At 38.9% G+C, this 15,363-nt stretch overlaps 1 protein-coding gene across 2 annotated transcripts in view; it reads right to left on the bottom strand.

Moving 5' to 3' along the window:
- The window catches only part of LOC122081702 (alternative NAD(P)H-ubiquinone oxidoreductase C1, chloroplastic/mitochondrial-like), a 35,956-nt gene that overhangs the window by 15,768 nt on the left and 4,825 nt on the right, over positions 1–15,363 (bottom strand). The window contains exons 3-8 of one of the 2 annotated variants that reach the window (XM_042648899.1): positions 14,830–14,925; positions 11,949–12,015; positions 11,656–11,839; positions 11,344–11,437; positions 1,665–1,880; positions 8–424 (exon numbers count right to left, since the gene is read on the bottom strand). In XM_042648899.1, the coding sequence (XP_042504833.1) occupies positions 8–424; positions 1,665–1,880; positions 11,344–11,437; positions 11,656–11,839; positions 11,949–12,015; positions 14,830–14,925 (1,074 nt within the window). The remainder of the gene's footprint in view (positions 1–7; positions 425–1,664; positions 1,881–11,343; positions 11,438–11,655; positions 11,840–11,948; positions 12,016–14,829; positions 14,926–15,363) is intronic. The other variant, XM_042648900.1, reaches the window with a different exon arrangement.

Below are 15,363 nucleotides of genomic sequence, written 5' to 3'. Positions count from 1 at the left end.
AATATACCTGTGCAGTGGCTGGAAGAAGCCTTCCAGAGGCATCCCTTAAAGCGGCAGAGTCACCAACTGCAAATATACGTGGGTGGCCTTTGACTCGGAGAGTTTCATCTGTTTCTGCTTGGCCCCTGCCATTAATAGGAAATGCATAGGGCTGATCACATGGTTCTAGTGGAGGAATCACAGGTTTATTTCCAACTGTCCATAGAACTATATCTGCTTCAATAACCTGACTTTGTAAACCTCTTTCAGCTGGTTGAAGATCTAGGAAAAAATTATCATCATCTTTATCAAGATCTTGTTCTGCTCCAATATCATTATCCCCTCCAACTGCTGCCTGCTTCTCTGAATCCTCAAACTCGCCAGCTTTTCTTATGCAGCGGACAAAATAGCCCAAGAAAAGCTGAACATTCCTGGATGAGAGAACCTGGTAAAAAATGCAGAAGGAAGGCTTTAATTTTGGAGGTATCATATATGTACTCACTATGCATATAAAAGAATACAAAAAGAAAACAAACGAACAAAAAGTAACTAACAAATGATTAAAACAAATTGCAGGCTGGTGACTAATTTAACTCACAAATAGAACTGAATAAATTAGAGGACAAACTACACATGCATAGAAAAATGTATTCCCCCCATAACTCATAATGTGTTTTTGGAAAGTTTTGGTTTATGAAAGGAGCCAAAAACTATATGTTTGCAGCATAGTTTTTAAGGCGCTGATGCGGTCTAGAGATGGTAAGGCAGTGCTCCGCCTTATGTGAAGTGGCGCCTTATGGGTTTTTTTTTATATATTTTTTATTTTTTTAAACACATTTTAAAATTACTTGATGAAGATTCCAAATATAGATTTTTAATTGGTAGGTGTATGATTTTGTTAACACTTGAGATGTATGGGATCAGCTTTACTCCACCAAAAATAACCAAAACAAACAAAACAAAAACACGATTCACAAACAGGGTTTGGATTTTGTCAAGGGTTTTAAGAAAGGGCTTTGAGAGGGAGTCAAGGAACAAGGAAGAACCACTGATCTAGGCGACCATATTACTCCGGCAGCGGTGAGCTTCATTCTTCTTTGACAGAAGTGGAAATATAGTGGATGACCTTAGGGCTTAGGCACTCATTTTGGCATCATAGAGGTAAGTATAATAAATACTTGTATTTTTTATGTCTTCATTTCTTTATATTTATAATTTTGTTTCATAATTATGTGTTTATATTATATGTTTATATGTTGTGATGATTGATGATTGATGAAGATGAACTTAGTTTATTCACTTTATTGATTTGTTTTCTTAATGAATATCTTACATTGGTATGAATATGAACCTTTAATATTTATTTAACATATGAGTAATAGGATTCAACTAAGATTTGAGCCAAATAGATCGGTTTTATAAAAAAATTACATAGGAGCGTTTTAGTCAATAAGGCGACGCTTTATGCCCGCCTTATCGCTAAGGCGCTCCAAAGGACCCTCAAACGCCTCCGTTGCCTTACCGCCTTAAAAACTATGGTTTGCAGAACTTATTAAATGCCATACTGGTATTAACAATGTTCTCGAACAATTTTGATATCTGAAAGGTCCTAGTCATGGAATCTTTAAAGAAATTATTAAATACTTGCCTCATATTTTCATAGTATGGGGAGAGTGAGTTCTTACTTTAAGTGCTGCTTCCCTATTTCCGGGTGGGGCTGTTGGGCAGATTGTTTTTTCAACATTAATAGCTTGAACTATTCCATTATCCTGCAGTCGCTCTGATAGAGTAGCAGCCAACTCAACTCCACTGTAACCACAGCCAACAACAGCCACACGAATTGGAGATGAATCCTTGCCAAACTTCTCTCTCTCTAATTTTCTTAATTTTCTGTCAACCTTCTGCACCATAAGAAACAGACAGTGTTACCAATCTTCTTATCAAACAAGAAATTCACTAAAATGTGAAGCACAAAAAGTTTGATTAGAAAGATCCAAAACAAGATCCACTAAGCAAGCTTAGATTAGGAGTGGAAATTTCCAACATGAGATGCCAAACCAACACGAACACAATAATTACAGGGTTGAAAAAAATTTGACAAGGCATAACATGACACAGTACGGTAAATAAATGGGTTAAGTAATGGGTTGAATGTGTGCAACAAGCTTCACCTGTTTGACACGATAACCCTTTAAAAAAAAAAAAAAAAAAAAAGAAGCAGCTTTCATGTGTATATAATACCTTAACATTGATGAAATGTATAGATTCATGTTTTGATTAATGTATTTCTATGCATTTGGCTGAAATGTTTTCTTTTCTTGTCATTTACTATAGACAATTTGTCTAAAATAACTCAGGAAATAAATGGAATATGATCCAACAACCAAAACTACTATGACATGAACACGACCCGTTAATAAACAGGTAGCATTGGAATTGGGGTACTTCAACACAATGAAGAAATGGATCGGAAAGGGTTAATGCAATCTTGACACAACATGAAGATCACCCCCCACAACTCATTGCCACCCCTAATTTATATAATACCCCACCAACCAGATTGATAGGAGCAAAAGTGACCTTGTACTCACTCACCTTAGAAGATTTGCCTCAACGTGTTCCTATGACCTACCCAGTATCAGCATAAGTATTGATTCTGTTTGCTTACTTTTCAGTCGAATAAATGAATATCCTAGCCGTCTTTGCAATGCCATCAACCATCTATACTAGCAATGTATGAGAAGCGTTTAGTATAGAAAGGAAGCCCTTCACAAAATCATCTATACAACAACAGTGTTAAATAGATTCTCCCACGTGTACAGCATTTGATTCTGACACTCCACAGCTTATTAGGTGACACTCCTATATGTTCCTTCATCCTTTCTATTTGGCATGAACAAGCATCAAGCATATTCTAAGAAATCCATCTTCTCATATAGAAAAGTTCAAGTTGGCAAATGTAAATCATTTATTTATTTATACCTTTATGTAAGCTTATAAATAATAAAAGATAAAATGAGCAAGATATATCAATGTTTTGACACTAAATTATATTAAGAACAAGTCCCTGACTCCATGTTTCTCATGCATCCAATATCTGACTCCTTAACATCTGATTCCAACTCCTGTGTTGGCAACCATGTGACACTGGCATTTACTCCTATCTCTTCGGTCCTCCTAAGTAGGGTTTCTTTAATTGGCTATGAAGTTAGTTCTATCCACATGAGTAAAAGATTTCGGACGCTGTTAAGAGGAGTTGATGTCAGCAGGGGTATTTTTGCACTGTTATGTTATAATTCTGTCCTTATGTGTTAAGTACACATAAGTTATGTCCCTTCTTGTAATTTCAATTTTTATTATTAATATAGCATCCACCAACCCACGGTTAGAGAGCACTCTGTTTTTCTCTCAAACTGTGGGGTGTTGTCTCTCCCCTTTCTGTTCTCTCATCCTCTCCTATTCAATCTTCTACTTCTCTTCTCTCTCTTTCTTCATTAACAAGTGCTCATATCACTCAAAAGTGTAATCCAACTCTGGTGTCATGAAGGACCGCGAGATGCCTATCTTTGCCCGACATACTCTGCTGTCTTTGTAGAGTAAGTCGCCATCTTCTCCCAGACTTCTTTTGACGTCCCTCCGAGTACTCCGCCATAAAGTCCCAGAAGTCCAATAAAGTGGTAGAAACAGCAGTTGCGGCAACTACTGGGGGGCTGGACAGAAAATCTGCAATCGTCATTGGCCCTTCTTTTCTTGTACTTGATCACCAACTCGAACAGTTGCAGGAACTGAAATTCACTTCATCTGATGTGCCTCCTGAAGCTTGGACTGCATCTTGTAGATACTGGAGGGGCTTGTGATCATAGAAGCCTATTTGTAAAGTGTCTCCTGCTCGAGCAAATAGTGCCTCCAGTGTTTCACAGCCAGCACTATCGTGTACATCTCCTTCTCGTATGTTGGATGGTTTAATATGGTTTTACTGAACGTCGCACTTTGGTACGCGACCATTCGGCTAACTTGCCATAAAAAGGCTCCAAAGCATGAGTCAAAGCGTCTGTCTTGATTCCATTCCGAATGGCTTTTGAATACCTGGCATGGCTCGAACCGGTGCTTCCCCTACTCGTCAGCTTCTCAGCTTCTCAGCTTCTCAACCTGTTTTGTTTAATGAGAAAAGGTGATCAAAGGAGTGTGTTCAAAGAATGAGCCTCGGGGATTGGGTATCAATTATCGGTGTCACTGCTCCATGGAGGTGGGCACCAGACCTACAGTAATCTCCTGTTATTCCCTGGGTTGTTGGATCAGCACTGGCCGCAATTTATGCTATTATTGCATCAAAGGCTATGTTAGGTGCATCTAGACCAAGAGGATTCAATTCTCCGGCTTTGACAAGGTATTCAATCAGTCCCGCATTCATCTCTTATCCGTCCGAGTGAAACAGGTTCATTCTGTCTAGCGCAAGAAGCACCAGCTGCAGATCAATCCGATAGCATATCTATACCTAGGAGCAACACTGGCTAAGGATCCGCACCTGTAAGCGGAGCCGAGCAAAGCTGGGCCCCTACTAGTAAAGGGAAAATGGAAGTGTGCAACCACTTATGCTGTTTTTTTGTTTGGTAGAACCCTAGTTTTTTAACACAACTGGGGTTTCATCGTTACTATTATTGTGATTACTGGAGGAGTGATGGTCTGCATTTTATGAAGAAAAAAGTCCACTTGAAGATGCTCTTCGCCTAAGCTATGATTTGCTACTTTTCCTGCTTGCGCAGGGAACTTCTCTCCATCTGGATAAGGTTTTATCGTCTCCAGTTTTTTTTTTCCTCCCTCTGGAAGCTCAAGAATATCATTGTGAATATTGTTTTGACGATTGGCCATATTCTTCTGTTGTGAAAGATCATATTTCTTTCTTCTTTCAAAATCCTAAATTTTGGGGAGATTTTCCAAGAACCCTCATCTCTTGTGGATTGATCATTCTGATTTTTTGAAGACATATTCTCTTTATATTGAACTGTCTGTGGTCAAAATTCAGACCTAACAGACAACCCTAACCATATGCGATTTTAAGGTTTTTTTTATCTGTGATTGTAGGTCAATACCCTGCGGCTTGCTGTTTCCAATGTTTTTGGATGTTGTTTGAGCTTCTATGGTTCTCGTTTGCTTTTCCTTGCTGCGGGTTATTGTTATGTTTGTCTCAAATTCTTGACCCGTTTTGAAGATTGACGCGCTCCGACATATTTTGGTGGCGACCTGAATGAGAAGTTTTTTGAGATCTGTGATGGAAGTAGAGGGGTTCGACCGGATCAACCGCGATCCGATGGGTCGACCTGCGACTTGGAGTATATAATGTACTATCGCCTTGTTGAGCATTGTCATTGTATTTTGGGGTTTTTCGAGCTAGGGTTTAAGGGCGAGTTTTCTCGCCGCTGCTTGGGTGTAATCTCTCTTCTACATAGTGAAACATCTTCTTCTTCGCCCGAGGACGTAGCACACCACATCGGTGTGTGAACCTTGTTAAATCTTTGTTATGTGGATTTGTCTTGGTTTATTTATCGTACTTCTTGGTGTTTGATCCAACAGTTATCAATATTGGTTGTGTATTAAGCCCTGGGTGCTATCCCCTCGATTATCAAGTATTGCTATTTGTGGCTGGTTGCTTCTAGGTTATTCTTTGTGAGGTGATACTGCTTGATTTAGTATTATTGCTGATTCTAAAGCTCCTACGAACAATGTCAATGTTCAAATCACATCTATCAAACTGAATGATGCATCAAATTACCTTCTTCGGGCTTGGCAGTCAAGGTTTATCACTGCCAAAGAAAGATGGATGATCTAATCTTCTCCACCTGCTGCAATCTCACCTGAATATAAAGAGCAGATAGTAGAGAATGCTACATTGCTTTGTTGGTTATAGAATAGTGTCGAGCCTTCTATGGCTGCCAATGTTATGTTTCACACCATAGCCAAGGATGTCTGGGATGATCTTAAGGAGAGTTATTTTCAAGATAAGAATATGTCCATAGTATATGATTTCGCATTCAAGCAAAATGGCAAGTCTGTTGGTGATTACAATAGTGCTCTAAAGGGAATGTGGGAGGAACTTAATGTTTAATAGCCCCTCTCTACTAATATTGGAGTTCTCAAAACTCAGCGTGTTGAATTTGTGGTTGCAAATTTTCTATCTAGATTAGACTCTGAACCTCAGACAGTCAAGAGTCAAATATTAACCAGTAAGAAAACTCCCTCTATGAATGAGGCATATTGCAGGATTCAACAGATTGTGTCCCCCTCCCTGTATAAATCTGAATCCACAACCTCTTATAAGGACAGCTCTGAATTTGATGTTGGCAATGGTGGAGGAGTTCATGGCTCTGGTTTTCCTAGCAGAGGTCGTGGTTCAAAGGAGGTTGGGGACGTGGTATGGGCGGTCATGGTGGACAGAAATCTGATCAGTTCGTCAGACGGTGTACCCATTGTGGCCATGGTGTCATTCCTCTTTCTTCTTCTCTTTCATTATCTATTGTACTTCATGTTCCTAAATTACCCTGTATCTTTTATATGTTAGTCAATTTACAAATAATCTTTACTACATCACCTTTTATTCTTCCCATTGTGTATTTCTGGATCTCAAGACAAAGCCGACTGGTGGAGTGCATGAGAGGATGGTTTGTACTGCTTTGACATTGCTTACTCATCTACAGCGATGTCTATTACCTTTACTGGTGCTTCTCCACTTCATTAACACTATTGAATAGGACCCTCTCTCTCTCTATGGCCCCTAATTGCAAGTCTATCTCCCTCATAGATTGAGAAGCTTTTGAGCTGGGAAAGCATCACCGCACTGTTTTCCCGTCTTGTAGTGTGTTTAGGAGTAGGTCTTTATTTGATTTAGTTTATTCTGATATCTATGGTCCATGTAAGGTTAAGACCCGATCAGGTTTTTGTCACTTTTGTAAACGAACACTCTTTTTCAAAACAATTTTATAATAAAATTAAAGTTCAGTTTGTATTTTTTAAAACTTTTACGTACTGATAATGCTCTTGAGATTATTCAACATGAAATTTCATCTTTTGTTCTAATAATGGCATTATCCATCGAGCTAACAATTCTTATACACCTCAACAAAATGATGAGGTAGAAAGGAAAAACCGTCATTTGTTAGATATTGCTAGATTCCCGATGTTTCATATAAGTGTACCCAAAATTTATCGAGAGATGTTGTTTTGATCGCTTGTCATTTAATGAATCGGATGCCGTCTTCTATTCTTCAAAATAAGTCTCCCTTTTCTGTTGTTTTTCCAAACACCAAATTATTTGGCCAATCACCATGTATTTTTGGATGCACATTTTTTGTCCATAATCGTCTTGGCATTGACCAATTGTCTCCTTGTGCTATAAAATGTGTTTTCCTCAGGTATTCTCACACCCAAAAAAGGATATCTTTGTTATGATCTTGTCACTCATTAGTAGTTTGTTAGTGTCGATGTTACATTTTTTGAAAATACTCCCTACTTTGGTGGTGTTGTTCTTGATTTAGGCCAAGTCTCTCCTAATCTTCCACCTGTTCCCAAATTAATTCCTCTTAAAAATTCTGCTTCCAAATCCACAAGAATACCATTACAGGTATACAGGTGTGACCCCAAGCTGTCATCGCCAGTTGCAACAATTTCTCACCTCTCCCAATCTGATTCTTTACCTTGAGTTTCTTCTTCTATTAATAACTTGCCCATTACTCTATGGAAAGGTACTCATCCTGTACTAAAAATCCTTAGTTGCCTATCCTATTGCTAATTATGTTTCTAGTTCTCATCTTCATGTTTCTCTTTGTACCTTTGCCTTCTTATTAACTTCCCACTCTATTCCTATTAAATACCAAGATGCTTTATCTCACCCTGGGCGAAAGCCAACCATGCATGTGGAAATCGATGCCTTGTTTCTCGCAAGACTAGGAATTTGGTAGACATACCTTTAGGTAAGGATCTTGTGTGGTGTCGTTATGTGTATACCATTAAGTATAACTCTGACGGGTCTGTTGAACAACTAAAAGCTAGTTTGGTTGCTAACTTGGACCTTTGGAATTGATTATTTGAAAGCTTCTCTCCTGTTGCTTGCCTAAATTCTGTGAGAGTTTGGATCGCTTTATCTGTTAACCTTGATTAGCCACTTTTCAACCAAACATCAAGAATGCTTTTCATGGCGATTTGCATGAGGACTGTTGATGCAGAAATCTGACCGTCGGATTCTGGAGAGAGACCTACAAAAAAGGGGGCCGAAGGGGTGCTCCAGCCAAGAGGCTCTGATGCCTAAGTCAGTTTTCAGACAACAAATACATTATTGAAGCAGTGGAGAGAGAATGACCACTTTCCCTTTTATAGGGTAGATGCCGTGAAGCCCTAATCCCTATATGGGGTGAAATACCTTATTTACCCTTGTAGTTAGGTTCCTTGAGTTGTGAAGAGCCCCTTGGTCTGTGGTTGGATGCCACGTGGCCTACACTAATTGGTGAAGTGATATCATGGTGTATCAAGGACCATATGGAGCAACTTCTTGGGTATGTTGCTCAAAGGGAGAATGCCCAGAAAGTTTGTAATCTGAACAAATCTATTTATAGGTTGAAACAGTCCTCGGGAGCCTGGTTTGATAAATTTGGCAAAGTTGTTATTGGCTATGGTTTTTCTCAATGTTACTCTGACCAATTATTGTTTATTCATCATCACGACTCTAAAGTGATTGTGCTCTTGCCTCTCTTAATTACATGTTTGGAATTGAATTGGTTAAGTCTTACTTACAGTAGCACTTTCAGATGAAATATTTGGAAGTTCTTAGATACTTTCTTGGTATTGAGCTCATTCGTAGCAAGAAAGAACTTAGTTTTTCTCAAAACAAATACGTTCTTGATCTTCTGGGCGAGAGGAGGATGTCAAGTTGTAAGTCTGTAGAAACTCCTATGGATCCTCTTGTAATCTAGAGCTTCTAATGATGAGGAAATTGTAAACAAACATATGTATTGAAGGTTAGTTGGAAAATTCATATATTTTACCGTTACCCAACCTGATATATCTTTTGTTGTTGGTGTGATCAATCAGTTTATGGAAAAGCTTAAGCAGGCTCACTGGAAGGCAGCATGTTGTATCCTGAGGTACCTTAAGGGTGCTCTAGCAAAAGGACTTATTTATCACCACCATGATCACACCAATATTGTTGTTTATTCTGATACAAATTAGGCCGGTGTAGATGGTGAATGGAGGTCGACCATTGGCTACTATACGTTTGTTAGAGATAATCTTATCACATAAAAGAAATAAAATAAAAATAAAAAATTATAGTAGCTCAGTCTAGTGTTGAAGCTAACTATAGAGCTAAGGCTCATACAGCAGCTGAGTTGATGTGGCTTTAATCCTTTGTTCAAGAGATTGGTTTTTTTGGTCAGCAAGCCTATGGAAATGTTCTGTGATAATCAGGTAGCTATTTATATTGCCAATAATCCAATCTTTAACTAAAGGAACAAACATATTCAAGCGGAATATAAAATTATCTGGAATGCAATGATGAAGAAATTGATTTCTACTCCATTAAACAATTCTGGTGATCAACTTGGAGATTTGTTAACCAAGGCCTTGTTTCAAAGTGAATTTCTCAAAGGGGTGTTCCAAGCTGGGCATGAGTGTTATCTATGCTCCAGCTTGATGAGAGTGTTAAGAGGAGTTAGGATCTGCAGGGGTATTTTTGTACTATTATGTTATAATTCTGTCCTTGTGTGTAAAGTAAACACAAGTTACTTCCTTTCTTGTAATTTCAACTCTTATTATCAATATAACATCCCCCTACCCACAGTTAACGAGTATTCTGTTTTTCTCTCAAACCGGGGGGTGTTGTCTATCTGCTTTCTCCTCTCCTCTCCCCCTCTCTCCTCTTCGATCTTCTAATTCTCTTCCCCCTCTTTCTTCATGAACAGGTGCTGATATCAAGTTCCAATACTGTCACAAATGCTAATCAGCTTGATACAATTCCAACCTTGAACATGAGCTTGGATGTCGCAGGTTATGCCATAAAAATTCAACTTCTCTAGTATTCTGCTAGAAAGAAGAGGAAGAGAAGACCTTCCTGCAAATTGGGTAGGTCTGGTTCAATACTGGATTGGTCCCCTAGTTCAAACCTGGCCTATGATACTATTCATGTGTTACTGTTCATGCCAGTTTTATTCTCTTATTTTATTGTTATCAGGATGTTATTGAGGCTCGGATATGTCCAGTCCTAATTAATCCAATCCAAGTCTCACTCAAATTCAGTCCAAAGTCAAAAGTAATTAACACGTGTGTGGGGAACATAAGAGCATCAACTAGTTAGTTATCGATATTATCTATAGTTGTAGAGTCCTAGAAGATATTATTTCAGTCCATAAATCAGTTCTATTGATGGATGTGAAAGTCCTTTAAAAGGTACAGTTCATTAAATAGTCGAGTCTAGAACTAGGAGCAAAAGTTACAACGAGAGTCTAGAGTCCTCCCATCCATTGTATAAAAACTATTACCCATAAACATTTTAGAACAAAGTGAATGAAAGAACTTTCTTGTGTTGCTACTGCTAATCCTAGATTTTGAAGTGGTGTATTCCTTCAACAATATTGGATTAGATCTTGAACCAAGGTGTCCAAGGGGGTGGACGACTCCCATTCTCACCCATTTCATATCCCACCAACTTTTATACTCCTCATTTTACCATCTAAACACCCTACCCATCTACTGCAGTTATAAAATTTCCACCTACATTAGGAGCTGCTTGGCTTGGGCTACATCATTCTCTCTTTCAAATACTCCATGAAATGGCATGAGGAATTATTCTCCATCGTAAACACTTCCCAAATGACATTTTGTTTAGAGGGGGGGGGGATTCCCAGTGTCTTGATGTTCTCCATTTGTTGCTGGTCTTGTGTGACAAACTTTTGTCAGACTAGTATGAGAATTTCATCACTAACATATATTTACAAGATAAATCTGAACCCCAAAAGCATAAAGCACAGAATGTAACTCCTGCATAGAAACTATGATAACCAAGTATTTCCCACCACATGTCATAAAAAAATCAATTATCCAAATGCTGAGAACCGTGTGCCAGAATTATGACTTTTGTTTTAAAATGACCAGAAATTTATTAACAAAAAAGATACATCACACTAGACACGACCTGAAAAACATATCTACAGAAATATACTCATTCTGTTTATGAAAAAGGAACTCCGGTTAGGAAAAACAGTTCTCAGAAAATGTGGAAGAAATGGTAAGAACCTTCTACTCAGTATACCAGCCCAAAGCAAAAACAGTTCTAGAGGCAAAAGTGACAAGTGAGTAAACAATATTTCCAGAGATCCTTACACATGCATCCTCCAGAGTGGAGAAAGGCAAGGCAAACTCTGCAGCACCAGGCACAATATCAAGTTTAGCTTCAGCTCCCAAAGCAAGAACCAACCTGTCTGCCCAAGTGGAAAGACAACATCAGCTAGAGCATTAAAGATGCTACAAGATACCCTAGGTCAAAAAGGTCAGAATGCTCGGATGCTGATATAATTAAGCAGCAACCTGACTCCATTTAAGACAATTAAATGCATGAAACCAATTTAACCAGAGGCAATTTCTGAAAGAAAAATAAACAATTACAAAGTGAAAAGAGACTATGAAAAAGTTTACCAGTCATATTCAATTACAGAGCCACTTTCAAGATGCACCGTTCCACCACAACCAGACCTTGTAGGCCTATTTGTCCCCAAGTGATCAGAAGGGTGTAACAGTTTCACTTTGTCTTTGAAGAACTGCACACTAGTATTTGCCAACAAGTCTGAGAAACGGGGTGCAATTTCCCATGCTTCTACTTCTGTGGGAGAACTGGCTAGTGAGAATAAATAAAGGCAGAACACCAAAACATACTGTTGTAGATAGGGACTACAATATGGTAGCTTCACACAAGCTCCTAACCAGCATACCTCCAGATAGAAGCTCATAGAGCATTGGCTTAAAAACAAAATGATCAGACTGATCAACCAGAAGCACCTAGATCCATTAAAAAAAAAAGAAGCACTTTGTGAGCCAAGGAACAGATTTGAACATACTAAATCAATCAACAACACTATCATGAGTGGCCTTAAAGAAACAAATGTAAAACCACAGAAATAGGTCTAACAGAAACAGAAAATTACAGAAAAATATATAATATATTCCAAAAAATTCCGCACATTTTATCTCTGGCAGTGTTCGTGCAGAAGCTCCACATTCCACAACTCAACTCAACTCAACTCAACTCAACCTTATTCCAAAGAACTGAGATCATCTATGAGAGGTCTGCTGTGCTATTCAACTATATCTAGAGCCGGATCTCTGTTAAATGGCCTTCCCAGGAGAGTCTTCAACTAGTACTAAATTGCTCCTCACCAGTCACCAAGCATCGTTGTCCTTCTCTCACCCCCCCCCCTTTCCTTTTTTAATATTTGAATAGGACTGACAAAACCAACCATCAGCTTTGGGTTTTTTCATTGGCAGTGCCTCCAACAAGAACTAGATTCCTCTGCAGAAACTGAATTACAGTGACAATTTAGCCTGAACCCTCAAGGTCTCTAAACACCTCCGATTCCGGCCGGCCCCAGATCACGCATTGAACAGACAATGCAACTACCTCCCCAATTCCTCACTAAGTCATCAACCAAAGCACCCTTAAAGGTGTCTAGCATCATGGGCACTGAAGAAAGAACGAGGGAGACTCTCAAACCTGCAAGAGAAGGGAGAACTCAAGAAAGAGAGGAGAGATTGCATGAGATGGCGAGAAAGGGAGATTCGTGATTAGGTCGAAAATAGATCCACGCCTCCTATTTATACATTCACATATAGAAGCCCTAATACAAGCAAAAAGATGAATGTCACTAGTATACGATATAAAAGATATGGGTCAATCCATCGGGTCGGGGTTGTACTATACCACGCGGCTTTGCCCCCATAACCCCATACAAGATCAGTGATGGGCACAAAATTTCTCCTTCGGGCTGCCACCAAAAATGTCGAAGCGGGGCAATCTTCGAAACAAGTACAAGAATTCAAGACACGCATAACAGCTAACAACACCAACAGGCTTGGACTTTTGTCCTGATCAGCAGTAGCCTCTTCGACACTAGCCCGCTGGGCCACTCTTGGTCGGCAGCCACTCTACCATTGCCCTCAAAAAGGCCGGCGCCCTATCGCCTTGGGGACCCCTTTCACTAGGCTAGCTGCCAGCTTGGCCATGGCCCTCCATGAGGCCAGCACTTCTCCACCGTGGCTGCCTCTTCTCTGGCAGTGCTCCTTCGTGTTGGTGGCTAGGAACTGTTGTGTTGAGATGTTAGGGTTAGGAGCTATGGTTGTCTTCCATGGTTCTCTTCCAGGTGCGGACTGATTTTCCCTTCTCATTTGTTTGGGCATTCGGGCCGTGTTGTAGAAATTCCCTGAGGCCATGTGGGCACTGATTGGTGCTATTGGTGCCCTTTATGAGCTTTTTGTATCCCTTATTGGGTTTGTAAATTCCCTCTTGGGGCTATATCTTCCCTTCCCTTCTTTTAATGCATTTACTATTCACCCAAAAAAAAAAAAAAAAGTACCAAATTTAACAAAAATAACCAACAGGCACGTTGTTGTCCTCCACGTATTCACTTTTATTTATTTTGCAAATCAGATGACACATTATTTTTTCTGGGAATGTGTTATTAATTAAGGTTGAACAATTTCACGATTTTAAGAAATTGACTACAAAGAGAACCAGGAAAACCTAAAGAGAATTTTATCTCCTTGATGGTGTGTGTCTTGTTCTATACATGCTGAAAAAGTATAGTAGTCAATAGGACTATAGGAGGACACGAAGAAAGTGATGCAGGTCATGGAGCAAATCACTAACCAGCTCGTGGGGCAATAACTCAAAACAAGAAGGGAGACCCATTGACCATCAAGGACACAGAAAATTTACAAAGATATAGGAAATGACAGCACCAACTTACCAAGTACATGATATGGCTAAGAATTCCAAAGCAAACTACAACTACGCATCCAATCACCAAATACTAGGTCAGCACATAGATAGCTGACAAGTCTCATTAAGTAGGGAGGCCAGTAGATTGATTGATGGGCTTGATTAATGGGATGGGATGAATAGGGGATTACGCGCTTGATGGGCTGGGCTGGTGGTCAATTATTCAAATGCATCAGAAAATCCATACTTGGGAATTTTTCTGTAAGCTAATTGACTTAAATTTTTCTCTGAAACTTCAGAATAAAACAAAATTGCGTGTCTGATGATGGATGGTCTATAAAAGGAAATGCCATTCTGGTCCAACAAAAATAAAAAGTACATGGTCTGTGGCTCCATAACAGAAAGCCTCCCACTCTCCCAGAAAATATCTAGTTGACTAAATTGATTAACCAGCGTTATTCAGAGTTTTCAGCACCACCAGGAAGTCAAGTACTCGAAACCCTAATTTTCATTTTTTTTTCATATTTTGATTGCTTGGTGTACACTTCAGTACATTTTCTTGCTTTTTTAATCTATTTCTCCTCCTATGGGGATGTCTGTTACTCATCTTTTCCTATCATTGAAATCATGAAGAAAGTTGATAAATTGATTTGAACTAATTACATGCTGTTTGAGAGAGTTATACCAGCTTCAGCTTCTCCAACTTAGAATTTGGGTCACTCACAACAGCACTAGTGGCAAAGTGACAAATTATACCAGCTCACGGGATAATACTCCTAAAGTAGCTTATGAGCAGAGAAACAGATTCATATTCCGTGGTAGCATCATGAAGGTGGAAAGCAAATTTGATGGTATTGAATCACAAATTGAGAACTTACCTGAGGTTTTTCATCATTGGGCCATACCAGAGACTCTAGTCTTAAAGCAGTGTATAAACCTCCAAAACCTCCTCCTAATATACATATCCGTGGTTTCTGTAAGCAAAGAGCATGTTTTAAAGATCATCAATTTTTACAAACTTTTAATCAGTAAGCAAGAACTGAAAGAACAATAATTTATTCATAAAGAAGCTGGAACAGCAGACAGAACAGTATACTTCAGTTAAAACACAAGGTTACTCTTAAAAGTTTCCAAGACACAAATTGTACTAGTGTTACAAAGTCGGGTCTTGTTGGGAAATTTCAACACCAAACATTAAAATAAAATAAAATTTAGGGAAAACGGTTTGTAGGTGAGTGTGGCCCCTGTGAGGATAACTTATTTTATATATATATATATATATATATATCAAAAAGATGTACAATCAAACCTATTTTTCGATTCAATAGAAGCCCAAAGAAGTGAATGTGGTACCCATATAACGAGAGATATGTAAAAAGCAGGTCCGATTACGCCTATTCCTAATCCTAAAT

The sequence above is a fragment of the Macadamia integrifolia genome, chromosome 6, assembly GCF_013358625.1.
Source record: "Macadamia integrifolia cultivar HAES 741 chromosome 6, SCU_Mint_v3, whole genome shotgun sequence".
Lineage (NCBI taxonomy): Eukaryota > Viridiplantae > Streptophyta > Magnoliopsida > Proteales > Proteaceae > Macadamia > Macadamia integrifolia.
This window is presented reverse-complemented; position numbering and strand designations above follow the sequence as displayed.